A 27,914-nucleotide genomic window follows, 5' to 3' on the forward strand; every position below is an offset into this window, starting at 1 on the left:
CATGCAAGCAAAACATTCATACATATAAAATAAATAAACTCAGTCTTAAGATTGCACTGAAAGGATATTTATGTATACAATGAGGAGAGCTTATAACTTACTCTGGAATGCTACTCCTAAATCCTGATATTTACACATATATATGTAAGTGTGCTTGTGGTGCTGGGGCCTTGTACATGCTAAGCTCACAGTTTACTTTTCCCTTTTTGCTACTAAGCCACACTCTGATGAATTTATTTAAAGACATTTTGATGGGTGTATATTAATGGTACAAAATGGCTTCACTATGATATTTTCATGCATGTTTTTAATTTACTTTGATCATATTTGTCCCTGTTACCTTCTATTTATATATTTTATTTGAGTACTTTCTTTTGAAATAATTGGAGCCAAAATGAGCTTTCTTTGATCTATCTGCAGAAAGTCTGTTAACACAAGAACCCAGTTTGCCTTTAGCTGGGTCTCTGCACACACAAGAGGCACTACACCTCGTTCTGTACTAAGTCTTTATCACAAAAAGAGACCATTTCTACAGGCCACAAGGAGACGTGAAAAGTGGCACATCCTTATGATGGCACAACTTCCTTTCTCTGCTACTCATCCACCAGATGGCACAGAGAATGTGTGGCCTAAGACTATTCCCCAACACACTGGAGCCTCAGATGGGAGATGAACAAAATAATACTAGACAAGAACAGAGCTTATGATTAAGTGTAAAACCAGGGAAGGAATATGTCTCAATTCTGCACTTTTGTTTCTTGAGAGTATAATATATTCCACTTGAATTCAGGGCTTTTTTTTTTTCAAAGACAGGGTTTCTCTGTGTAACAGCCCTGGCTGTCCTGGAACTCATTTTGCAGAGCTGACCTCAAATTCACAGAGATTTGCCTGCCTCTGCTCCAGAGTGCTGGGACTAACAGTGCTACCACTGTCTGACAAACCCAAGGCCTTTTTATATTACTTAATTACTTTCTATGTGTAGATGTTTTGTTTGCACATATGCATACGCACCTTGTATGTGCCTGGTGCCTTTGGAGGCCAGAAGAGGCAGATTCCCCAGGTTTACAATTGTAAACCCACTGTATGGGTGATAGAAATCTAACCCAGGGCCTCTAGAAGAACAGCCAGTGCTCTTAATTGCTGAGCCATCTCTCCAGCCCCAAGTATTTTTAATCACATTTATTTACATGTGTGTGAGTGAGTGGACTTGTGGGCATGAGTTTTCTCCTTCCACCATGTGGGGTTCCCAGGACCAAACCCAGGTCATCTGGCAGGAAGCACCTCTACCCATTGAGCGATCTCACTGGCCTTGAATCCATTTATGGTACAACCTTTATACAATATGCTACACTCTGAAGAAACTACATATAGAACAGAATAGAAATTACAGTCTAAGCTACACTGGAATGCATTTTAGTCACTATTTTTGACCTATTGATAATAACCAAATACTCAGACATTCTACTACTCTCCCGAAATGAACACTTGAAAATCTGAGTAGGAGACTAAAAGCCAACAAAAGCAGTAATTAAAGAAATAAGATAGTTTAAGTATTTTACAAAACTTTAGAAGAATCACATATTTAAACCAAAGGGAAAACAATGAAATCTCTCACCTTCTGAAAATGTTGCTTCCACAAATCTTCTGCAATTATGTACCCTTGTAATCCCCAGTCATACAACTTCTCCCCGCTGACCTTGAGATGCAAATAGAAAAGACTGGTGAACATTTCATTTGTGAATGATAAACAAGAGAATTTCTTTAGGCCTGCATTTGACTACTTTGTGTGTGCGTGTGTAGCTACACAGGAAGTCTTGAGACACGTCCATTATACCTGCATAACATGCCGGGGATACAGTTCAATGGTAGAGCATGTGCCCAAGAAACATCCCAGCTTCATTCTCTAGTACCACAAAAGAAGAAAAGACACTCCTATCTCAGTATGGTGGCTCACACCTATAATCTCAGCACCCAGGAGGCTGAGACAGGCAGATTAGTGCAAATTCAAGGCCAGCCTCAACACCACAGTGACATCCTGTCTCAAAGGCAAAACATTATAAAACAGAAACAAGTAAAAGATAAAAATAAAATGCAAAACCAAAGTTAAAGAAAAAAGGCAAGAAGAAATAGTCTGGTTACATTTAGTTATCTCTTAAAATGACTTACTATAAATTATAAGTATACATCTTTTATTACTGCTGCTAATGATCAAACCTGGAACATTATACATGTTACTGATACCTACATCCTAGCTCCCAAAAGGTATATCTTCTAAACTAAACGTATGAGACTACTGACAAGATGGGGAATTCCTAAACTCATACAGAAAAAGCAATTACCTAAAGCATCTAGTACCCAGTCTGGTATAGTACAATCAACCAAGTCAAGGTAAAGTGAAAAAAATCATTAATTTTAATGACTTAGATGTAAAATATGTGGTCCCAATAAAGATATGTCCAATTTTCCCAGGCATAGTCATGATAAAGTCTTTTGATTAATATAGGGATTTTGTAGGTAGCATGATCCATATTCATCCTTCCAACATCTGATGAGGCATGAGCCTGAGAGAGGTCATGACTTTAAAATGTTTTTGCCTATCTTTGGCTAGCTGACTTGAATTACTAGAATTTGTGTGTGCTTCAGTGTTTTCCTTGCATGTATGTAGCATACCACACATGTGTCTAGTGCCTGTGGAGGTCAGAGGAGGTCAGAAGAGGGCATCAGAGCATCTGGGACAGGAACTACAAACAGTTGTGAGCTGCCATGAGGACACTAGGAAACCTGGGTCCTCTGCAAAAAGAACAAGTGCTCTTAACCACTGAGCCAACTCTCCTGAAAATTTTTTCCAAGTATTGGGTCTTCAATGTTTCTAATAATTTATTCATTGGTTCTACTTATAACAAAGAATGCTGATTGATCCACTCCATGATAATACTTCAAACTGTTTTTATTTGGTGTGCATGCTCAAGTGCACACAGGCATAAGTGTGCCTGTCAAGCGTACGCAGCTACACTTGGAGACCAAAAGAGAGCCTCAGATCCCTTAGACTGGCTGTGAGTTGCCTCACGTGGGTGCTGGGAATCAAGCACTTCCTCTGGATGAGCAGTGACAGCTCTCCACCCTGGGGCCATCTATCTAGCCCTAACACTTTTTTCTTTTTTGGTTTTAGAGGAGACATGGTTTCTCTGTGTAACAGTCCTGACTATCCTGGAACTCACATTGTAAACCAGGCTGACCTTGAACTCAGAGAGCTGCTTGCTCTGCCTCCCAAGTGCTCGGAATTAAAGGTATATGCAACCACTTAAAATTCTCTTCTTGATATTTGTAATTAATCTTTGCATAGTGCTATTTTATAAAACACTTTCACATGAGTTATCCCTATCTTACAGAACAGTAAGGACAGGAAGACCGTAACGACACACTCAAAGGCCAAGTGACCTGTCTAAAGTCCCAAAAGAGAGGCTCTGTAACATGCTGATTTCTGCATGTCACATTCCTCAGCTGAATGTACTGCTCTTAAAATGTATAATATGCTAACAATCTGGACCCTTGTTAGATATGGGGAGCATTTACCATATATGACACTGCTGTTGTTGGTGTTTCACATTTCCGAAAGGAAAATAACATTTACCATCGATATGAGGGCATTTTCTTTCTTTTTTTGTGGTTTGGGCTTGGAATCTTACATATGCTGGACAAGTGCTCTACCACTGAGCTACTGCTTCCCCTGCCCCAATCTGTGGGATGTTATTTTTAGCTACAAACTACAGAACAGAGCAGGATTTAAGTGGCTAAGTGGTCTGTCCAAGTTTGAGGTTTCTCAAAAAAAGAAAACTGAAACTGTAAAAAAAGAAACTAAACAACATGATATAAGATCGGAGAATCTCTTTCAAAGTTGCTGCTCCTCTGGCTTGGTTTTCTTGTAGTAAAATATACAGGACATGATTTTTAATAGTAAAATTAAAAAGAGGAAATAATACGCAGCACAAAGTTTATCGCCTGCACTGTTTAGGAGTATAGCTCAGTGGCGGTGGGGCACTGAGGATATCCTTACTGCTCCACCACCACCACTACCCACGTTCAGATCCTCTTCATCACATCCTACTCCCTTGAGGGTGAATACAGAAAATGTTCTGCAACAAATGCTGAGGTGCAGAAGGCTGTAAAATAAGTGCCTCTCTCCGAGAACAACCACAGCTGCTTCACGACCAGCAGCGATCCCCTGCCTACCAGCTACTTCTTAAACTGTAAGAGACTAAATGATGTCTAGTTTTTATCTTTTATCTCGGCAAGGCAGACATTATTCCTTCTTCCTGAGTTGGAGCAAGAGCAGGGACAGGAACATTAACTTTCTACTTCCAGAATGAAACCCATCAATTTCTAGATTCCCAACTACAACTTCAGCCCTGTCTGGGAACTGGAACGTCTGTCATTAGGAATCCAAGGGCCTAGTGTCAAGCTGGCCTGATTCTGAGGACTATACCCACTGTCTCTTTCTAGGACAGCATTTCCATGAGATATGGAAGTTCTGGCCAGTGGGTCCCTATGTCCCTAAGCTGTTAGGGACCTCAAAACCTAAAGCCTGTCTCCATGAATTATGTGTTTACAGTACCACTGATTCCAAACCAGCACCTAAAGCTTGTCTGTGTAAATCAGTGCTTCTCAAATATCTTGGCATGTGAATCGCCTGGAAGCCCTGCTAAAAACGGAAATAACTAATGCACACCCTTATACTGCTGGGTTCAATTAGTCTGGGATGAGACCTGAGAATCTGTATCTCTGACAAGTCCCCAGGAGATGCTGATGTTACTCATCCTAAGGCCATGCTTGGAGAACCCAAGTTTTCAGTCAACTATTATCTACTTGATACGATATCATCAAACTGAGGTCTGAAGGGTAAGAAAAAAGACAGTCAAATAATTGAAAACCCCAAATAGGGAACCTCATGTTGCCATAGGGAAAGTGAGTAGGGCAGCAATACCAGGGAAGAATATGGAGGCCAGAGCGCTGCCAGTGCCAACAATGCCAGGAAGGGCAGGCTGAAAGTGGCCTGTAAGTATCAGACTGAGACACTGAGTCTTTAGACTTCTGCATAAGTATACAAATGGTATCTTAAATTTTCTTGGATTACTATTCAAATCAGGATACATTCTCTGAAGACTGACATCACTGGAAGGAAGGCTAATACGGAGGAAAATAGTGAGGAGAAACAAATTTTAAGTTGGCGAAGAAATAATTCTCGGTTTGGTGCAATAAGAACTGCAAAATAAACTAAGCCAGTGGAGCTCCCAGGCCCACAGAAGCAGGAATGAAGAACATCCTTGCTTCCTGGGTCTCACTTACCTGGGCAAAGGTGATGGCTTGTTGTGGGTAATAGACAGAGGCACCTAATCCCATGAAAAAAGGAGGGTACACCAGCTTCTTTAGTTTTGAACCTGATCGATTAAAAAGTGGTACACTATCAGTTGATTTGATACACAATCTACATTATACTTTTAATGCCAAACAAGATATCTCTGACCATAAGTTGAAATGTTACTTAATAGTACATACAACAAAATGAATCACTACTTCTTTACGGCTTTGTGACATAATTATACATTTCACCAACTTAAAGTACAAACTATAATGACTTAGTATATTCACAAAGCTATGTAACCATCATCACAATCCACTCTGATATTCTCAAAAGAAACCTCCACCTTTGATGGTAAAACACATGCTTAGCATGCACAAGGCCCTGAAATCCCCAGCACCAAGAAACAATGAAAGGTACGAAGAAAAGGAGGAGAGAGGGGGAAGGAGGGAGGGAGGGAGGGAGGGAGGGAGGGAGGGAGCTGGCAGAAGCCAGCCAGCCAGCAACATCCCCCATCCCTACCAACAACCACCTAAGGCTGAGAGAAACCTATTTTCTTTTTTGTTTGTTTGTTTGTTTGAGGCAGGGTTTCTCTGTACCTTGGAAACTGTCCTGGAACCAGGTCTTATAAACCAGGCTGGCCTTAAACTCACAGAGACTCGCCAGCCTGATCTACAGAGTGAGTTCCAGGACAACCAGAGCTACATAGAGAAACCCTGTCTCAAAAATAATCAAAAAAATAACTATTAAGGCAATGTAGTCTAAGTTGGCCTACAGGTATGTACTGCTCTGCCTTTTTTCCAGGTTTTGTTTGTTTGTGCTGCCTTGCTTTTCTGGATTCATTTTGCTTTTTGAGACAGTCTCACTATGTAGCCCAGACTAGTCTTAAACTTGTGATATTTCTGCCTCTGCCTTCTATATGGTAGGATCACAGGTGTGGAGATTACATTACAGTGTTAAGACTACCTGCACACCCAACTTGAGAACATCATTTCTAGGGAAATCGGAAGAAAAATAAATAGAACTTTTGCTTCTAGGGTTTGATTTTTTTTTTAAAACAAACTGATCATCTTCCTATTTAAACACGAAAGACAATTATTCCTTCCTGAGATTTCAATAAAGCAGCAATAAGAAAATAAAACACAGTCCTGTAAAGAAGAAAAAATGTGTAGAGAGGGCACTGGCAGCTAAATCATCCAGGATGGGGATGGAGAACAGTGGTAGATTACATGCTTAGCCTAAGGAAAGCCCTTGGTTTCATTTCCAGGACCACAAACCACAAAAAGGTATTAACTTCTACAAATATAGCACAGTTGGCAGAGAACTTGTCTGGCATGCATGAGGTCCCAGGTTGACCACACACACACGCACACACACGCACACACACACACACACACACACACACACACACACACCAATTTAAAAAAGTATGAATGGAAATAAAAGACCAGCTGGTACTGTCTTGAAGAAGGGATCCGTGGCAAAGGAGAGAGCATATCTTCCACAGATACAGATGGGAATGACTATGGGCAATAGAGTGTGCAACCAGGAAGCAAGACAGGAAGACAAATACAAGTCCTGGCCTTTCCCTCCATGTCATCCCAGTGCAAACTTGCTCCTGGGTGTCATGACAGGCAATTTTAAAAACAGGCAAAGTCTCACTAAAAAAAAATCATGAATTTTATGCTGAGAACCAATACTGCACACACACACACACACACACACACACACACATACACATACCGATGTTAGTGCTTAAGTATAAAGACCTTCTCCACACAAAGCTGATGGAGGAAGGTCATTGGTTAAATAAAAAGAAACTGCTTGGCCCTCACTGGTTAGAAGATAGGTGGGAGGAGTAAACAGAACAGAACGCTGGGAGGAAGAGGAAATGAGCTCAGACTCCACAGCTCTCCTCTCGGGAGCAGACGCCTCAGAGAGATGCCATGCTCCCAGCTCCCAGGCAGATGCACACGATGAAGCTCCGACCCAGGATGGACATAGGCTAGAATCTTCCTGGTAAGCGCACCTAGGGGCGCTACACAGATGATTAGAAATGGGCTAAATTAATATGTGAGAATTAGCCTAGAAGAGGCTAGATAGAAATGGGCCAAGCAGTGATTAAATGAATACAGTTTGTGTGTTGTTATTTCGGGCATAAGCTAGCCAGGCAGCCGGGGTGCTGGGGACGCAGCCCCGCCGCCCTTATTACTACACAAAGCCAACTCCCATCCAGCTTACCCTAACATAGAACCTGCCTACCAGCAAGCCAAACCTATACACAGAATTCTTACTAGCATTTCAATTGCCTCATTCAGAAACATGACTGGACAACCAGGGATCAGCAGACATTGGAGGAGAGCCTACAACATAAAAGAGAAAGACCAAGACAAGCAAGAAGAAAACAAAAATGACCCAACAGGAAACAAAACTTTACAAAGAAAGCTAAACCTGTTAGGTGTCATGAAATCAACAGAAGAAGCTACTACACTACCAGAAAACAAAGTTCAACATAAAAACAAACATCCAGAGAACAAGACCTCATGGAAATGACCAAAGGAAAATAAAAAATAAAAAAAAAAACAAGAAAACTTAAGACACATTATGGGCATTTAGAAAGAACTCAACTATTAATTAAAAGCATTCAGGGAGGAAAAAGAAAGCGAATCCTCAAAGAAAAAGCAGATACGGATCACTTGAACTAAAGAAGGCACACCACCAAAGGCTGAAAGTATCTGTGTGTAGTCACCATGCCACAGAAATTCAGAGCACTGGAAAGCCTCAAATTTTCCAAGATTTAAAAAAAAAGGAGAAGCAACAAGTATCCAGACTGGCTATCTACTCTGCCATCTGCCATGCCAGATGCTAGTTTGAATGGAAAAGAACTCCAAGCTATCCAAACTGTCAGCATGAGGAACAGACATATAAGGTGTTAAAAGTTTGCCTTTCACATGTAATTATTTTAAAGCAACTTAGGCACGTACTTCAACAACATGGCTGAATACACCAAGGAGAAGGTGACATAGAAGCCCAGAAAACAGGGCTCCACACTGAGCGTGAAAAGTCCATGACAACCGTGTGTTAGTCTCAGGCCAGGTTACAGGCCAATATAGAACTAGGGGGAAAGTGCACTACATACAACAATCAGCAGGATACGAGGTTTGGAGAAACCTAACAACGAAATGGACACAAACTGGAAGAGGATGAGTCAGGAAAATGCGCAGGACTTTTCTCCTCGGATGAACCAAGGGGGCACCAGTGCGGTGCTCACCGTCCTGACTCTAAGATACACCTGATGCACAGAGGAAAGCGGTCTCAACTTAGAGCAACCGCTGGAAAACTAGGCCTCTCTCTCTTTTATGGTGGTCAGATTAGAGCTCTTTCCTGGGATATTTCTATTTTGAATTTTTGTTTGTTGTATTTGTTTGAGAGAGAATCTCACTCTGTAGGCCAGGCTGGCCTGGAACTCACTTTGTAGCCCAGATTGGTCGTAAGGCAATCTTGCCTCAGCCTCCTGAATGCTGGAATTACAGGTGTGAACTATCACACCAGGCTTCTAACTGAAATTTTCCTAATATCTGCATTTTATGCCATAAACATTTATTTTACAACTAGTAAAATTTCACATAGATCATAAAAAATAATCTCTTCATAGAGAAGCCTTTTATTACCATTTTGTGATAGAGCAGTAGAACACAGTGGTATTTCCTGTGCTTGGGATAGATCCTAGGGCCTCAAGCACACCAGGCAAGCATTCTACCAGAGCTAGATGTCCCAGCCCCTACAGTAATATTCGGGGATACTTACTAGGTTCTTTCATTTTAAGCATTTTTAAAGTTTTTATATCATCACTAACTGAAGGTGTGATACCTGTTAATAAACTCCCAAATCACTGTCTACTTGCTGTGATGTGATTAACAGCCTGGCCGCAACAGCTGAAGAAACATTTACAGTCTGTCAGGCGTGAAACACTTTGTTTACTCTTTCTGTACCAAAGAGCAACAGGTATTTGAACTGACAGATGTGTTTATTAAGTATACCTAATTTATTTTTCTTACCAAGAGTACACAATTTCTACATATGTTTAAAATCAAATGAAATGAACAAGGAAATGAATTATATGTTAAGAAGTCCACATTCAGGAACCAACTAATCAGAAAACTATTAATATAGATAAAGAACCTAACATATATCCCATATAAACTGAGGGGGGAATAAACCTACACAAACTGCACCTACCTCTAGCAAGAAGGAGTCCAACAAAACCAGCAAAACCGATAACACCAAGTCTTGGGAAAAATCCAGGAGGTGCGTTTTGGAGATATTCATAGTTGTCTACAATAGAATCAGATTAGGAAATAACTCCATAAATTACTCATTAAAACCAAAATCAAAAGTCTCATATATAACTAGAATATATAGTACCCAATGTTTCCCAACCACACACCCTTTACTTTCTGCTAACCAACATCTGTTTTTTTATTTTAGTCTGGTTTCATTTAGTATGGAGTGGCCTTGAACTCATGATGCATGATCATCCAACCTCACCTCCGAAGTGTTGGAATTAGAGGTATGTTTTAGCAAGCCCAGACAATACATTTTAAAGACAGTCTTGCTATGTGGCATACACCGAATTTAAACTTGCTTTGTATCCCAAACAGGCCTGGAACTGACAATCCTGCTTCACCTTCTGAGTGATGGGATTATGAATACACACCATCAGGGCCAACTGTGCCAATATGCTTCTTTGCAGCACATTCTTTCGGGAACCAAACACATTCAACTCAGAAAAGCAAGCATCCTTTGGCATCTGAACTCGTTATTTGAACTCAAGAACAATATATTTGGATAATTAAGGAAATTTTGTACTGGCTAGGTTCTTGTCAACTTGATACAAGCAAGGGTCATCTGGCAAGAGGAACCTCAATTGAGAAATGACTAAATCAGAATGGCTTATAGGCAAGTTGATGGCTGATCATGTGGGAGGGCCCATCTCATTGGGGGTGGAGCAACCCATGGGAAAGTGGCCCTGGGTGCTATAAGAAAGCAAACTGAATGAGAAACCTTGGAACACACAGTCCTAAACGGGAAGTCTCTATCAAATCCCTCCTCTTAAGGCTCAAAGAACCCCACAGAAGAGGAGGGAGGCATAATGAGTATAAAAGCCAGAGAGGATGGAGGACATCAAGGAAACAAGGTTCTCTAAGTCAGCATGAGCAAAGCTCACATGGACCCACAGAGACAGAAGCAGCATGCACAGGGCCTGCACGGGTCTGCACCAGGTGCTTTGTGCATATATTATGGCTTCCTGTTTAGTGTTTTAATGGGATTCCTAAGTGTGCAAACAAGTGAGTCTCTGATTCTTGTGCCTTCTTTTGGGCACTTTTCCTTCTGCTTGTTTTGTCAAATTCCAGTGTGTTAGTTTTGGTTTTATCTTATTATAATATATTTTAATATCTCTCAGAAGCCTTTTTGTTTTCTAATTAGACAGAAAGGGAGTGGATACAGATGGGAAGGGATGTGGGGAGGAACTGGGAGAAGAGGGGAAACTGTAATCAGGATATATTATGTGAAAAAAAAATCTATTTTCAACAAAAGAAAAAATTCCATTAGTGTGAAAAAGAAAAAGAAAAGAAAAGCAGGCTGGGCAAGCCATGGGGAACAAGCTAGTAAGTAGCATTCCTCCATGGTCTCTGCTTCAGTTCCTGACCTGACTTCCTCCATAATGGGCTGTACTATAAACTCTACGCTGGAATAAACTCTTTCCTCCCCAGCTTGCTTTGGTCATGGTGTTTTGTCACAGCAATAAAAAGCAAATCAGAACAAAGCTGATGCTGGAAATAAATAGCCACTCTTGGTGGTGACAGAATTTAATAACTGAATAATAATAAACACAGCAGTAGGCTGTGTTATTACTCATGTAATAAATAAGACAACACAAGACCTTATTTGCCATGCCTAAGTACGTCTTCAGACTTGGATTTGCATGATGTCTCCTCTCTCCTCTCTATGGAGCCAGTCTCACAGCGAATTAGAGCCTGCTTAGGCACTGTCTCCTCTGGAAAGCTCATCCTAAGCTCAGTGGCACAGACCCTGCCTTCTCTGAAGTACCATCAGATGTTTTTCTCCGTACCACCCTTGCTATCTCATCCTCGGGCACCTTGTATTTTAGCATTCATGTGAGTATATTCTCCCCACACAGAATATATGTTCCCTTGTGGTGGATTGCTTAGGCATGTTTTAAGTCTGCATCTGAAGCCAAAGCCTAGCTTCTTCTGGCTACGTGTCTTAGCTGTGACTGCTGGAAAATGGACTCACTGTCTTGGCATAATGGAATGCTTCTTCCTAAGAGTCTTTGTAGTAACTCTGTGTTCAGGAGGTAAAAAACAATTATCTCAAATAATGCCAGCTGCCATTGATCAGTGGGAAATGACAGGTTATCAGTAAGAGTAATTCCTCGGTCTTATTCCACCATGAGAGCAAACCCCTGGGAAAGCAAGACCCTAATATGCTGAGATGCCCCAAAGAGAACAGAAGCTCAAGTTCCTTCCTGCATCTAGATTTGTACACCCTCTTTTGAAAGTTTTTTGTCTTTGTTTTTTGCTTTTTGGTTTTTTTTTGGGGGGGGAGGGGGGCAGGATCTCTATATATAGTTCTGGCTGCTCTAGAGCTCACTATATAGAATAGGCTCCCTTGAAATTGCAGAGTTCCACCTGCCTCTGCCTCCTGAGTACTGGGATTAAAGGCATGCACCACCACGCCTGGCCTATGCAACATTTATTAATGACAACTAATGAATTACCATGATTCAGAAAATCTTGTGAGGAGTAAGCACGTTGTATTGCATTGCAATTTTTTTTTTTAGCACTGGACCTCACAGATGCTAAGAAAACATTCTGCTACTGAACTACATCCCAAGCCCTGAACATTTTTTTTTAATTCAGGGCACAAGTACTTGCTAACCCAACAATCCTAATAATAGTTTAGAGATTCATGAACTACTACTATGAAACCAGATTCAAACATAGATTGTCTTCAGAAAACATCTACATAGCTCTAAATTCTCCATACAATTTCAATGACTCTATGGTCTCCAGCACCTATTCACGAAAACCCAGTTCAGTACTTCAACAGGATGAAGTAACTGATTATGCCTAATTAAAACTTAGCATACCTATTCCCCACTGGACGAAGCGTTCCACCTTGGGTTTAGTGTGGGAGTATTTTTCCTAAGAAGATAAAAAGAAATAGAATGAATAGGGTTTGTCAATTGGAAAGCAGCAGAATAAATATACTTGTCTTTACTGAATAAATTACCATTATTAACACTGTTCAGTACGAGGAATAAATCTGGGGCCTCCAGCAGGCTAAGCATATACACTACCTATATACCTCCAGCTATTACGTTTTTAAACTAAGGGATACCCTTTCAGTTTTATTGCTTTATTTTCTCTTCTGTAATTTCCCTTTCACTAGTAGCCTGGTGATGAGCATGCTTTACTACTGTCATGGGAAGCAAAGACTTGAAATAAAATGGTTTGACAACCTTCTCGTCTCACTCCTGAGACTGAAGGAAATAAGAAGACAGAAAATTGAGTGGCTAGAGAAATAGCTCAACGGTTAAGAGAACACACTTGTTTTGCAGAGGACAAGAGTTCAATTCCCAACAGCCATGTCAAGTGGCTGACAACTACGTAATTCAAGCTCCAGGAGGATGCAATGCCTCTGTTCCTCACAGGCACCTGAAGGCAGGTGCACATAGCCACACATGTAGACACAGACACACACATTTAAAAATGACAAAAAAATCCTAAAATAGGGGGCTGGAGAGATTGCTCAGCAGTTAAGAGCACTGATTGTTCTACCAGAGGTCCTGAGTTCAATTCCTAGCAACCATCTGGTGGCTTACAACCATCTCTAATAAGATTTGGTGCCAACTTCTGGCCTGCAGGGACACATGCAGGCAGAACATTGTATTCATAATAAATAAATCTTTTTAAAAATCCTAAAATAAGACAAAATTGATATTCTTGGTAATCAGAGGTGATCATTTCCCCATTAGGTTATTAACACCATCTTTCAAATTAAGTCTATTTTATGATTTGCAATACTTTTAGAGCCTACATTTGGAAAATGCTTCTTTGAAGCAGGAATGAGCAGCTTTACTGAGACCAATGAGTTGATAACTCAATTTTAAAAAGACATCCCAATTCTAAAGTAAACAAACTTATCATCATTCTCCTAACAATACAATGGTTTTGAGGAGCTAGAGACGTACCTCAGTGGCAAAGTGCTTACCTAGCTTGAGTAAGGAACTGAGTTTCTTTACTAGCTCTGGCCAGCAAACAAATATATAAGTCCCCACCCCCAAACAAAATAAAAGTGTAAATAATAAAATGGATTAAACATAGGCTGGAGCAATGGGTTTGACTGCCAGGACCTGCATGGTGGCTCACAGCTATCTGTAAGTGCAGTCCCAAATGTTGAGTGTGGAGGAGGATGTAAAGAACTAACATCACTTCATTAGAAATCAACTATTTTTTAGACAAGATCTCCTAAGTAAATTGGGAGCATGAAGACCATGGAAGAGGGTAGAAGAGATGGGGAGAGGAAGGGAGAGAAGCAAAGAAAAATATATAACTCAATAAAAACAATAAAAAAATCAACTATTTTTAAAGTGTTGACTATACCTTTTTCCATCTATAAGAAGAAAAAACAGAGGCCTAGAGATATGGCTCAGTTGTTAAGAACACTTGTGGTACAGGCATGAAGTCTGGAGTTCAGATCCCAGCACCCACATAACAAGTCAGCTATCCCCCCAAAAAAAACACCTGTAACTCCAGCTCTGAGCAATCTGATGCTCTCTTCTGGCCTCCATGTGTGCAGACACTCCCACAGGTGCACATAATATGCACACATACACACACAAATAATAAATGAATCTTTTTAAAAAGAAAAACTACACATTAAAGTCTAGAAGAGCAGTCTATTTCTTTTGCTGGACTAATCATTTTCCCATTTTCAAGAAAGAACAAGAAATTTTCTGATCTAAAATTTTTTTAAAAGGCCAGGAATTAGAAATATTTCTCTTCATGAAGAAATCAATGTACCTAATAAAGCCATCCTAATTACAAGGAATTTTTCCCGTTTATCAGTACTAAAATAAGCACGTTGATAACTAGCATATGATGTTGACAGATATTTTGTTGCACTGAGTATCACAGAAAAAAAGTATTAAAAAAAACCCCTCAGGTTGAAAGGCAAACAAACAAAGCCCTTTTTTTCTAAGACAGGGTCTCCTTACAGAGCCCAGGCAGGCTTCAACCTTGCAGCAACCATCCTGCTTCAGCATCTTTAGTGTTGGGGTCACAGGCATGTGCCACCACAGCCAGCTGACAAATTGCTTTCATTACAGAACTAGGCTGGGGACTAGCTCAGCGGTAAGGTGTGTATGCAGCATCGGTGATGGAGCTCCTGGGCTTTTTCATTACAGAACTAGGCTGGGGACTAGCTCAGCGGTAAGGTGTGTGTGCAGCATCGGTGATGGAGCTCCTGGGCTTTTTCATTATAGAACTAGGCTGGGGACTAGCTCAGTGGTAAGGTGTGTGTGCAGCATCGGTGATGGAGCTCCTGGGCTTTTTCATTACAGAACTAGGCTGGGGACTAGCTCAGCGGTAAGGTGTGTGTGCAGCATCGGTGATGGGGCTCCTGGGCTTTTTGTCCTCCAACAGCATAATTAATGAAATTTAAATTTTTACAGAAAGTTCTAGATGAAAATTGAATTTTCAGATCTCAATTAAAATAAATCTGGATCATCTTGTACTCATATGCATTAGTTTATTCGTTTTTCCTTCCTTTTCAAAACCAAGATCACATAGAGCAAATATGTATCAAAGCCTACAAAAGCTGTCTATAGATTATAAACTTTGGTTTCAGTGTTTTAAAATCAGATTATATTCACTTCCTGGAACAACAAATGCCTGGAACCTAAAACATGAGCAAGGACAGAGCCAATCTGTACTTAGTCTGTTCACTGGAGTGAACCGTTCAGTACGCAAACATATAACTCTACCTTATTATGATATCTCCCTTCTATTACAGCACTCAAACACTCTATAGTCATGCCTAGCATTTTCTGTTTGCTTGGTTGGTTTTTCCTTGCTTGTTTGTTTTTAAGAAAGGATCTCTCTGTGTCGCCCTGGCTGTCCTAGAATTATATAGACCACACAAGCCTCAGACCTCACAGAGACCTGCCTGCTTCTGCCTCCAGAGTGCTGGGATTAAAGGTGTGCACCACCATCACTTGGGTACTCATGCCGGTATGAGTAGGCCTTATCTGAAATATATGGGAACAAATGTCTGTTAGGTTTCAAGAGTTTTGGCTTCTTAAGTTTTTTGGATTTATAGATTGAGCATCCTTAGTGTAAAAATTCAAATACAAAATAATCTTGGAGGGCTGGAGAGATGGCTCAGAGGTTAAAAGCACTGACTGCTCTTCCAAAGGTCCTGAGTTCAATTCCCAGCAACAGCATGGTGGCTCACAACCATCTGTAATGAGGTCTGGTGCCCTCTTCTGGCATGTAGGCAGACAGAATACTGTATACTTAATAAAAAATATTTTAAAAAATTAAAAAAAAATAATCTTGGATTAGGGATGCACAGCCTATAGGGATTTGTAGAGTTTCTAGAGGGAGATAAAAATCCCAATTTTCTGGATGTATGTACATGATAAGCGTGTACAGGTATGTGATGTGTAGTTTGGATACAGGTACTCATTCACACATGTGTGTGCACATATTGTGAGAAAGCCACACAAAGTCAGCCGTGTTGTGAGAAAGCCACACAAAGTCAGCCGTGGCTTTCTCTCCTCCGGAGCCATCTACCTTGTTTTATTAAGATGGAACCTCTCAATGAGATCTGGGTCTTGCTGATTAGGCTAGGCTGGCTGGCCAGTGAGCTCCAGGAATCTACCAAACTGTTACCCTATCACTGAGATTGCAAGTATATGCCATCACACCTACCTGAATTGGGGCCTGAACCCAGGTCCTCACTCAGTAACTGAGTCATCTCACCAGGCCATCATTACAATTTCGATATACATTTTTACGTTATTTTCATTTCTTTCGATTAATGTCCCATGTTTTTACTTTATACTACAAACCAACAAGGTAATTGTTTGCCCTCTGCTCTGCAGTCAAGGTGCCACAACCCTTCTGGTGAGAGGGAAATTCCTCCTGCTGCCACCAGGATGCCGGGTTTCATTGTATCTGCTCTCTGGTTAGAACTGAAGAACACTTAGAAGTTAGACACTCTTAACTTAGGACTCACTATTATACCTTTTTCTAAAAACATGCACTCAGGGCTGGGCATGATAGCTTATATCTGTAATTCTAGCACTTATGCTGGTCAGTGAGGCAGGAAGATCACCAGCCAGTCTGAGGACAATGCAGTAAATTCCAGGCCAACCCTACAGAGTAAGATCCTAAGAACCTCAAATAAATAAATAAATAAATATATAGAAATTAATTAGTAAATAATGAAACTAAAAATTAAAACATACACCCAATATAGACTTTTCACTATTAACTGTTAAGCAGCTGTACCTGACACCAACTTGTATATGGCTCACAATGATGTCGGAGTTGCGAGAAGTTTTCTTCAAGTTGAGTCCTTGGCTCCTCCACATATTTAGATTGACCCTCAGGAACTGAGTAGAGTGAAAGCTACACATATTAAAAACAAAAAAGTATATGCTATGAGATCATGCAACATGATCAATTTTTTTTATTTATTATGTATACAACATTGTGCCTTGATGTACGCCCGCACACCAGAGGAGGGCGCCAGATCTCAGTACAGATGGTTGTGAGCCACCATGTGGTTGCTGGGAATTGAACTCAGGACCTCTGGAAGAGCAGCCAGTGCTCTTAACCTCTGAGCCATCTCTCCAGACCCCCAACATGATCAATTTTATAGGTTAGCATCACTAATAACATAAATTACGGTTACATTCAGGGTTGTACGCAACCTCTAACTTTACTTCAGATGATCTTTGTACCTTGTTCCCTCGGTAAGGATAAGGACAAGAAGGCAGGACTACAAAGGGCCCCATCTTCTCCCTATCTACTCTATCTATTGTTTTGTTTTGGTAGTGTGGGGTAATTATTGAACCTAGGGCCTCAGGCACGCAAGGCACGCAAAGCGAGCACCTCCAGTCCCCTCGATCCACTTTAGAGTGGTAACTGGTATTTTACCTCAAACTTCAAGTGGAAAACATCCTACTGCTCTAAAGAGTGAACGGAGGCTTATTTCGGGGAGGGCACAGGTCATGGTGCATGTGTAGAACCCTGAAACAGCTTTCTGGGTGTCAGGGCGAATTGTGGCAGTCTGAAGACAACTTTCTGAGTCAGGTTTCTCCTACCGTGTGGGTCTCAGGGATCGAACTAAGTCTTCCAGCTTGGCAGCAAATGTTTTTATTATAACTCAGTCATATTACCAGCCGTTGAGTTTTGTTTTGTTTTGTTAAGAAAAAAGCTGAGAGGAATTGAAGAAAAACTGGCTACCTGGATCGAATATCAGAATGCTACTGATCAAAGCAGGTGAGCAAATGCATTGCCTACCTAGAAGAGTCTTCTCAGTAGGCACTACTAGTTCTAAAGCCTGAGAGGAGAGGAAAGGAAAAGGGCCGCTAACAAGCTTCACATAAACACCATTCAGGAAACCTTGCCGGGCCACTACTGACTTCTGTACAACATTTTATTACAAGGTAACAGAAATTGAATAAAATAAAAAAAATCCAAATAATTTCTGTGAGGTACAGACAAAAAAAAAGAATATAAATAACGGAGAGAAGATGTCTTACTTAGTTCATTGATCTATTATATACAAATATTTATTTAAGCATCTCTAATCTTGCTAGGAACCAGGAAGAACCCTGGCATTTAAACCCTTTGAAAGAAAAATGTGGAAAGTTTCCTTAGCTTGATAAGCAGTCCAGACTAAGGCAGGCCCCTCTGAAAAGTGAATTGTCCAGAGCCCCACCTGGACAATGTGCAGAGAGTGAAAGATTTTGGAACCCTGAGTCCAAATAGGATGTCTTCTCCAAATCCCTCCTCTCAGGGCTCTGGGAAGCATACAGAAGAGGAGAGCTGTAAGAGCCAGAGGGGATGGAGGATTCCAAGAAACAGTGTCTTTCAGACACTGTATGGCTGAAGCACACATGAACTCAGCATGCATAGTGTAATGATTGTTCTGTCTCTTTAAGACACAAGCCACGCCCACTCCCTCCCCCATCAGCTGAGACAGGCTCATCTTCAGCTTCCAGCCTGAGATCTCTCTCAGAGAGGCAGCTTCCGTCTCTCTCTTCTCTCTTCTCTCTCTCTCTCTCTCCTTCTCTCTCTCTCTCCCTCTCTCCCTCTCTCTGCTCTTCTCCCTTTCTCCCCTCCTTTCCATAACCACTAAATAAATATCCAATGGCGTGCCTATCCATTTGTCTCTCGCCCTGCTGCCGGGGACCAGCCACCTTCGGAGATCTGCCACGTGGTCTTGTGCGCACGCAGTCCCTGCCTGGGATCTCATCTCGGGACCCGGCTGCCCCCTGCCTGCCACCACATGGCCCGCTGCCTGCCGCTGCCGCTTGGGAACCTGCAGCATTTTTAATAATCCATTACACATAGGGCCTGCACAGGTTCAAGCTGAGAGAAGGAAGTAGACACAGGCCCCCATCCCTAACCAAGAAGCTATCTCCAACTGACTACCTCTTGCAAAGAAAAAATTAGTTCTCTCCAATGGAGTCTCGCTGAGGATTAAACACACTTAAGGGCAGGTCCCATGCCTTGCAGTGGCTGACCAACACAAAATAAATTCAATGATATTTTTATAGACTTTTGTCCCATATTGTTTCATTTGGTCATTTTTCGGTTTTTTACTTTTGCTTGTATATTATGGTTTCTGATTTTGTTTTTAATGGAGAGAGAATGGTTTTTCTTTGCTGTTTTTAATTATAGTTTGCTTGGATTTTTTTGTTTGCCTACCTGTCTTCTCAAGAAAGAGAAGTGTAGAGTTGGATGGGTGGGAAGGAGGAAAGGGTCTGGGAGGAGTTGGGGGAGGGAAAACAGTGAGTAGAATATATTGTACGAAAAAAAGTCAATAAAACAATAAGTACTTACTAAGAAAACGGAAAAGTGAGCTTTGCTTACAATCTGGGATAGAGTAAGCTCTCCACTAAAAACTAAATCTATCTATGAGCTATTCCTAACAACATTCAACTATCATCTGTGGAAAAATCAGAGTTCAGAAGTTTTCCACAGAGAAAACAAACTCTCAGAAAATGTATGTCTTCCTTTCAAATATTGTCTAAGTATGATAAGGGTATATGTTAATATCCAGTACCTCAAAGAGTAGAACAAACTACAAACCTTTTATCACCTTGATACATAATTTACAAAAATTCTCCTAACTAAATCTGATGTTAATTATGTACCAGACAGTATCAGCACATTACCTCATCAACCTTCATGTAATTTTTGTGAGGTGAATCCTTTTTTGGTGCTGCATAGACTCTGAAGGTGAGCAGGCTCAGGCTGGCTGGCCCCACACATCTCTGAATTACCTGAAATACAAAAGCAATCTTAAATCTTTTGTCCATGCTACATACAAAGTACTACAAGGTAAGCAGGCCGATAATCTCAGACATTCCCACTCAGAAAAGCTTACTGTCCTTTCTGAAAAGTAAATGCATTTCTGAAATTCAGAAGATGTCAAAACTTAAGCATATACTCTAAGAGGTCAAGTTTCAAGATTTTATATTAATTTCCCAAAGATAAAAGTTCTAAAGCCTTCAACTAAAAAATTAAAAAAGACACCAGGCGAAAGCTAGGCAAATTGATACCAATCTATATTCGATACATTACATCTCTGAAAAACATCTAACTCATCATTTTATCACACACACCTGCATTTCTTTCTCTACAGCGTGTCTCAGGAATAGTGACAACCTCACCAGAAAAACTGAGCTCATTTGAAATTCACTCCCAAAATATAATAGATCAATATTAACTACAATCACTATGCTATGCAATAGATCTTTCCAACTTATCTCCCTAAAATTTTGTATTATTTGACTGATAACCTTCCTCAATCCAAATCCCAGACACTGGTTGCTACCATTCTCCTATCTGCTTCTATCAGTTCAGTATTTTTAGATTACATTTAAATAAAGGGAAATATGAAATAATGAACAAGTTAGTTACTTCCATTTAGACACACTATAATACATATTTCAAAGCATCATATATATATATACATATATATATATATATATATATTAAATACATGCCTTTTCCTCATTTAAAATTAAAAATAAGCAGCTGGTGGTAGCCCACACTTTTAATCCCAGCACTCAGGAGGTAGAGGCAGATATGAGTTCAAGGCCAGCCTGGTCTACAGAACGAGTTCCAACACAGTCAGGGCTACATAGTAAAACCCTCTCTTAAAAAACTAGAAAAAAAAACAAAAATAAATTAAAATTAAATCCCAAGGTCATTGTCACTACCACCATCAATCCTTCTGGTCACTAAGCTCTGGCAACTGTGCTTATTAAATGATAAATATGATATCACTTCTACTTGCTCTTCTTTACTCCCTCCTGTACAGTCCTTTGTAGAGCTCTCATTTCTTTCCTGAATTGTTTTTAGCAGCAACCTAAATAGTTGCCTAGACCTCTATGGATTCAAAAACACCACTGGATTCGATGCATCTGCTTCCATCAGTTGCTGGATGCAGGTTCTATGATGATATTTGAAAATAGTCACCAATCTGACTACAGGTCAAGGTCAGTTCAGGCACCCTCTTCACTATTCCTTAGGGTCTTAACTGGGGTGATCCTTGTGGATTCCTGGGAATTTTTCTAGTGCTAGGTTTCTTGCTAGCCCCATAAGGGCTCCCTCAATCAAGAAAACTCTTTCCTTGTTCTCAGTGTTTGAGCTGAGCTCCCAAAGTCCAGTTGAAGAGAGGAAGAAGTGAGAATATGAGCAAAGAGGTCAAGACCATAATGGGGACACCCACTGAAACAAATTACCTGAGCTAATAATGTAAGCCTTCCAACTTCAGCCTGACAGCAAGAGAACCATCATAGGACTAAACTAGGCCCTCTGAATGTGGGTGATAGTTGTATGGCTGGGGCAGACTGTGGGGCCACTGGCAGCGAGACCAGGATTTATCCCTGCTGTTTGTTCTGGCTTTTTGGAAGCCATTCACTTTAGAGGCAATATGCCGGAGACAGATGCCAAAATGATGGAGGAAGGTCATTGGCTAATAAAGAAACTGCCTTGGCCCATTTTATAGGTTAGAACATTGTTATTTCTTCATCTCTACCTTCTGAAGCTTGGCAAGGACTTATGATTACAAAACCCCCCAGCCCGGTAAGCAGTATTACATGTGATAACAATTAGAAGAGCCCCTCTTCAGCACTTTTTCTTTCCTTTGTTCTTTTTGAACAATTTCTGGAGTTTTGGTTTATAGTGGTGGTGGTACTGAGACCTCAGGCCCTCAGGCATGCTAGGGAAACTCTCTACCAAGTTTATAAGAATCTAGGGCTTTAGCCGGGCAGTGGTGGCTTAGGCCTTTAATCCCAGCACTCAGGAGACAGAGGCAGGCGGATCTCTGTGAGTTTAAGGTCAGCCTGGTCTACAGAGCGAGTGCCAGGACAGGCTACAAAGCTACAGAAAAACCTTGTCTCAAAAACAAAACAAAACAAAACAAAAAAAAAAAAAAGCTAGTTCCAGGACAGGCTCCAAAGCCACAGAGAAACCCTGTCTCGAAAAACCAAAAAAAAAAAAAAAAGAAAAAAAAACAAAAAAAAACAAAGCAAAAAAAATCTAGGCCTTTGCACATAAAAGACAAAATACTCGGATAACTGGATTATATTTCCAGTCCCTAACTTTATTTTAAAATAAGCAGAAATCACAAAAGTATGTATAGCTTTTATTTAGCAAAGTCACCCAACAGACTGATGTTTGGAGTCAGTGTTACTGGGAATGGCCTCTGTAAAGAGAAGTAACCAAAGAAACCAAAGGTTTAAAACATGATGATTTTTTAAACACATCACAATCTTTGCAGCTTTATCCACAGAAACTATATGGGATCCCATTTAACAGCTGTTATTTTTGTAATATTAAAAATAATTTCAATCAAGTTTTTGTTTTTTGTTGGTTTTTTCTTTTTCTTTTTTCTTTCTTTTTTTTTTTTTTTTTTGGTTTTTCGAGACAGGGTTTCTCTGTAGCTTTGGAGCCTGTCCTGGAACTAGCTCTTGTAGATCGGGCTGGCCTCAAACTCAGAGATCTACCTGTCTCTGCTTCTCAAGTGCTGGGATTAAAGGCGTGCGCCACTACTGTGCGGCAACTATAACCTAATCGAAGCAATTTGATTGCAAAACTTGTATGAGCAAATCTATAATGTTTCATTTTTATTTTCAAGTATCTCCCTACTTGGCCCAAACTGGCCTTGAAAGCTCCATCCTCCTGCCTCTAGATCCTGAGTGCTAAGATTATGAGCATGTACCATCATCATACCTGGTTCTATTGCCTTAAATTATTGCATTCTAGCTATTTTATCACTTGGCTAACTGTCAGATAACCTGTACACTAAAATGCACAGCTCTTTCCAAAGTTATATAAAAGCATATTAAATCCCTGTGGAAAATAAATATTACCTGAACATTTTAAATGTAAATGTCATTTAAAATTAGATATTCTTATACTTACAAAAGGAGGCATACCCATGTTTTTCCCAAAAATGTTATACCAATTCTTTGATTATTCGTCTTATCTCCAATAGCTTCCAATCTCAAAGCATTTATCCATTTGAAATAGAATGCTGCTACGATTAAGGGTACAATATAGTTCAGTAGTAGTAGGGTACATGCCTAGTATGCTTCAAGACCCTGGGTTCCATCTTCCGTACCATACACACTAAAAACCTTTTCTTTTGACTTTCCAGTCTTAAGAGGTAAAAATCTGAAATGAGGGAGCTGGAGAGATGGCGCAGTGACTACGAGCACTGGATGCTCTTCCTTAGGACCCAGGTTCCATTCCAAGCTCCCAGGCGGGAGCTCACAACTGTCTATAACTAGTTTCAGGGATCTAATGGCCTCTTCTGCTCTCCGGGCACCAGGCACACGCATAAGAGCACAGACATGCAAGCAGGCATAACACATTTTTAACATCTGAAATGGACTTTTTTCAAGTCTTTGAAAACTGGCCACACTTTCAAGGCTATTCTTGTTCTAAATAATTAACATAAAGCCAAAAGATAAAATGTGAATTTTTAAGGTAAAACAAACTAATAAAAATAATCAACAATCTGGTCCAAATAACATTACACAGGTATCCGTAAAAACATATTAACAATTTCTTTAATCTGAATTAAAAATAAAGAGAAACATTTCAACTGGGCACTGGTGGCACACTCAGGAGGCAGAGGCAGGCAGATCTCTGTGAGTTCAAGGCCAGCCTAGTCTACAAGAGCTAGTTCCAGAACAGGCCCCAAAGCTACAGAGAAACCCTGTCTCGAAAAAACAAAGAGAGAAAGAGAGAGAGAGAGAGAGAGAGAGAGAGAGAGAGAGAGAGAAACATTTCAAATCCACTCACAACTCTAAAAGCATCAAAAACAGACTACCTCTCCCTATAACAGGAGCTCAATGGGGATGTCTGTGTCACACAGCGCCCCCCTCCAGCTCTGTATGCAAACAAATGTTCTACCACTGAGCTTTATCTACCTCTATCCCTACCCAGCTTTTCTATGATGGGCACACATCCAACACAACAGAGACTCGCTCTGGGTAGGGGGTGAAAGGGAGGTAGACAATAGACATGTGGTTGCTATCTGTACCATCTGGACTTTTGAAAGGAAATATTTCAGTATTGGTTATAAAATTTTTTTAAAAATATGTATTTTTGAGAGTTTGCTTTGCCTCCCTTTCATCCACCCCCATCCAAGGGCGCTCTTGCCGGTGCGTGGAGGAGGTCAGAGCCCGCAATGCTGGTGGCACTGAGACAGGCAGGGCTGTGTGACCCGCAGATGCAGGGATCGCCCGCCGTCGCCGCCCATTCAGCAAGATCAAGGTGAAAAGGAGAACCCCGTGCGGGAACTTCGCATCCACAAGCTCTGCCTCAATATCTGTGTTGGGGAGAGCGGGGACAGGCTGACCCGGGCAGCCAAGGTGTTGGAGCAGCTCACAGGTCAGACATCTGTCTTTTCCAAAGCAAGCTACACCGTGAGATCCTTCAGCATCAGGAGAAATGAAAAGATTGCTGTTCAGTGCACTGTCAGTGGAGCCAAATTCTGGAGAAAGGTCTGAAGGTGCGGGAGGATGAGTTGCGGAAAAATAACTTCTCAGATACTGGGAACTTTGGCTTTGGGATTCAAGAACACATAGACCTGAACATCAAATATGACCCAAGGCCAAACACAGAATCAGCAAAAAGGAAGCCATGCGCTGGTTCCAGCAGAAGTATGATGGGATCATCCTTCTTCCTGGCAAATAAATTTTATCCAAAAGGCCAATAAAATTTTTCTCAGAAAAAATACATATTTTCTAAGCGATGTTGATAAATCATATACAGCCAGAATTTATCGCCACCATTTATTCAGCATATAAAAAAATGAAACTTACTTTTTTTTTTTTTACCACTAGACGACCAGGGAGAAACTTACTTTTTATATGTAATCACAGCTTCCATTTCTAAATGCCTCTGAATCAAAATGTAAGCCTATAAGAAATTCATTTTCCATCTATTTCAAATGACAAAAAAGCAGAGCTGGAGAGATGGCTCAGTGGTTAAGAGCACTGGTTGCTCTTCCACAGGACCCAGGTTTGATTTCCAGAACAGCTCACAATTGTCCGTAACTCCAGTTCCAGGGGACTGGATGGCCTCTTCGGGTTTCTACATGGTGTACATAGACACATCCAAGCAAACACTCTAACACAGGAAATTATAAATAAATCCTTAAAAAATAGAACAAAAGCCTATCGTAAAATGACATTTGTCTTAAAAAGTAGTGGAGGTAGACTGTAGTATGGATGTTTTTAAAAGGTCACGCCAAGGGCATATATAGGTATACTAAGGAACGAGCATGGAAAGATGCACCCCATGGTTGCCTAGGAGTGGGGCTATTAACGGTGATTCTTTAGCATTATCTATATGTCTTGAAGTTCTGAGGTGAGTACTGATTTGTTTACAACACAGAAAGAAATAAAACTAGCTGACTCCTGAAGACATTCTAAAGAATATACCACAGAGTATGAAGATCCTTCCAAATGAAGGATAATAATTACTTTATAAATACATCAATCAGTGATAGAGCTTTAGGAATTAAATATATTGAGAGGGTAATTAAATCCATGTTCTCAAGATGTCTGTTTTGACAGACACTATTTGGGTGTACAAATACAGACCACAATCACCTCAGTCTAACTCACAGCACTGGGGACTATAAAGCTCAGGTTCACAGTATAGGCCAGGCTGGTCTTCGACTTCAACGCCAGGCGGGATCTTCCGGCAACATCTTCCCTAGTACTGGAGGCCCAGATATACACCATTAACACCAACAAAGCCAATACTTCAAACGTGTGGTGGCACTTGGAGTCTGAGAAGGACCAGTTACAGACCAGCCTGGGTTACACAGTGAATTCCAGGCCAGGGGAGGAAGAAAGGGGAAAGAAATAGGCAAAGTTCACACTATGAACCGTATCAGTTACAGGTCAGCCTGGAACTGTAAGACAATGAATTCCAGGATAGTCTGGGCTAAAGAGTAAGACCCCCAACAGAAAGAATCAAACAGAACAGAACAGAACAGAACAGGAAGGGAGGAAACGAGAGAAGAAAGAAATAGGAAAAGTTTTGCCAGGCGGTGGTAGCACATGCCTTTAATCCCAGAACTCAGGAGACAGAGGCAGGAAGATCTCTGAGTATGAGGCCAACCTGGTCTAAAAGAGCTAGTTCCAGGACAGGCTCCAAAAGCTATAGAGAAAACCTGTCTCAAATAAAACTAAAAAAAAAAAAGAAAAAAGAAAAAAAAGAAAATAGGAAAAGTTTACACTATGAACCCCCAAAAGAAAAAATACCTTCAAGGCATACTGAGTGACACCTGACTATAATCCTACCATTTGGGAGGTGAAGGCAGGAAACTCAAAACAGTTCAAGGCCAAAAGCTGGAGAGAGGGCTCAGTGGTTAAGAGCTCTTCCTGCCCTTGTAGAGGACCTGGGCTCAGTGTCTAGCACCACATGGTGGTTCAGAGCTGCCCATGATTCCAGGTCCAGGGGATTCAATACCCTCTTCCAGCCACCACGAGCGCCAACCAATCATGCACATGGTGCCGGTAATTACATGCAGGTTGAATATTCATACACATAAAGTAATATAAATAAGTCTAAAATAATTTAAGCATTCAAGGATAGTCAGTCATGGCTATGCAGAAAGTCTGAAGCCGCCCTGGGCTATTTGAGACCTGCCTAAACCAAAAAAAAAGGAAAGGAAAAGAGGAAAAAAGGTACTTTCTGGTTTTGCAAACAGAATTATTTATGAGAAGCTTTCAATTCTGCAGTTTTGTGCCAAAGTAGCTAATATTTCCTAGTTCTTCTGTATCTACTATAAAGACCATAATAGTCTTAAAAGAAAACAAAAAAATGAGGCTTAAAAAAAAGATGCTAACATCTTTTCCTCACAGAAAACCATTTTATTTTCTTTGGGGGTGGGGGCAAATATTACTACAAAATTACACCAATAAAGCAAAGAAAATACATTTCATCTGTAATTGTTCCATCTTTTTTTTTTGTTTTTGTTCCATCTTTTTAACCCTGTAAAAACAGCTATCTGATTCTGTCAAATAGAAATAGAAAAGTAAGAAACTTGTGTAAGCCGGGCGGTGGTGGCACACACCTTTAATCCCAGCACTTGGAGGGCAGAGGCAGGTGAATCTTTGTGAGTTCGAAGCTAGCCTGGTCTACAAGAGCTAGTTCCAGGACAGGCTCCAAAAGCTACAGAGAAACCCTGTCTCGAAAAACCAAAAAAAAAAAAAAAAACTTGTGTAATAAGCAGGAAAAAAATCTAATCTACATGGAAAGTATAAAGTAGAAAAAGACAAGACCTCCTGAGTAAATTGGGAGCATAGGGACCTTGTGAGAGGGTTGAAGGGGGGAGGGGAGAAGCAGGGAGGGAAGCAGAGAAAAAATGTAAAGCTCAATAAAAAAAAATAAATAAAAAATGGGCTTTTATAACTCCAAAAAATAAAATAAAATAAAAAGGAAACAATGATCAGAGTTTAAACATTACCCATAACAAGCTACACACATTGAACTTCCTTATACTATAGTACAACACCGATACTATCAAGCCTACTACCTTCCAAGCTGGCAATTCTCAAAGCCACACCAGTCCCTACCATTTATTCTGTCCCTTCTATGTAGAGACTTATAGTAGCAAACCTCTCAGCAGAGCCTTTGCAACCCCCTTTTTTGGTTCTCTGGTCAGTGCCTCTTCCAAATCTTACCCTATTCAT

At 40.6% G+C, this 27,914-nt stretch overlaps 1 protein-coding gene and 1 pseudogene across 4 annotated transcripts in view; one reads left to right on the forward strand and one right to left on the reverse strand.

Annotated features, from left to right (window-relative positions):
* The window catches only part of LOC121445412 (MICOS complex subunit Mic26), a 47,155-nt gene that overhangs the window by 16,203 nt on the left and 3,038 nt on the right, over nt 1-27,914 (reverse strand). For all 4 annotated transcript variants that reach the window (XM_041647550.1, XM_041647548.1, XM_041647549.1 and 1 more), the window contains exons 2-7: nt 19,860-19,967; nt 16,960-17,079; nt 12,531-12,585; nt 9,596-9,691; nt 5,344-5,435; nt 1,616-1,696 (exon numbers count right to left, since the gene is read on the reverse strand). In XM_041647550.1, the coding sequence (XP_041503484.1) occupies nt 1,616-1,696; nt 5,344-5,435; nt 9,596-9,691; nt 12,531-12,585; nt 16,960-17,079; nt 19,860-19,967 (552 nt within the window). The remainder of the gene's footprint in view (nt 1-1,615; nt 1,697-5,343; nt 5,436-9,595; nt 9,692-12,530; nt 12,586-16,959; nt 17,080-19,859; nt 19,968-27,914) is intronic.
* LOC121445409 lies at nt 20,591-24,900 on the forward strand (annotated as a pseudogene).

The sequence above is a fragment of the Microtus oregoni genome, unplaced genomic scaffold (genome assembly GCF_018167655.1).
Source record: "Microtus oregoni isolate MIOR12 unplaced genomic scaffold, Mior012 000186F_ref0000110, whole genome shotgun sequence".
NCBI classification, from domain to species: Eukaryota; Metazoa; Chordata; class Mammalia; order Rodentia; family Cricetidae; genus Microtus; species Microtus oregoni.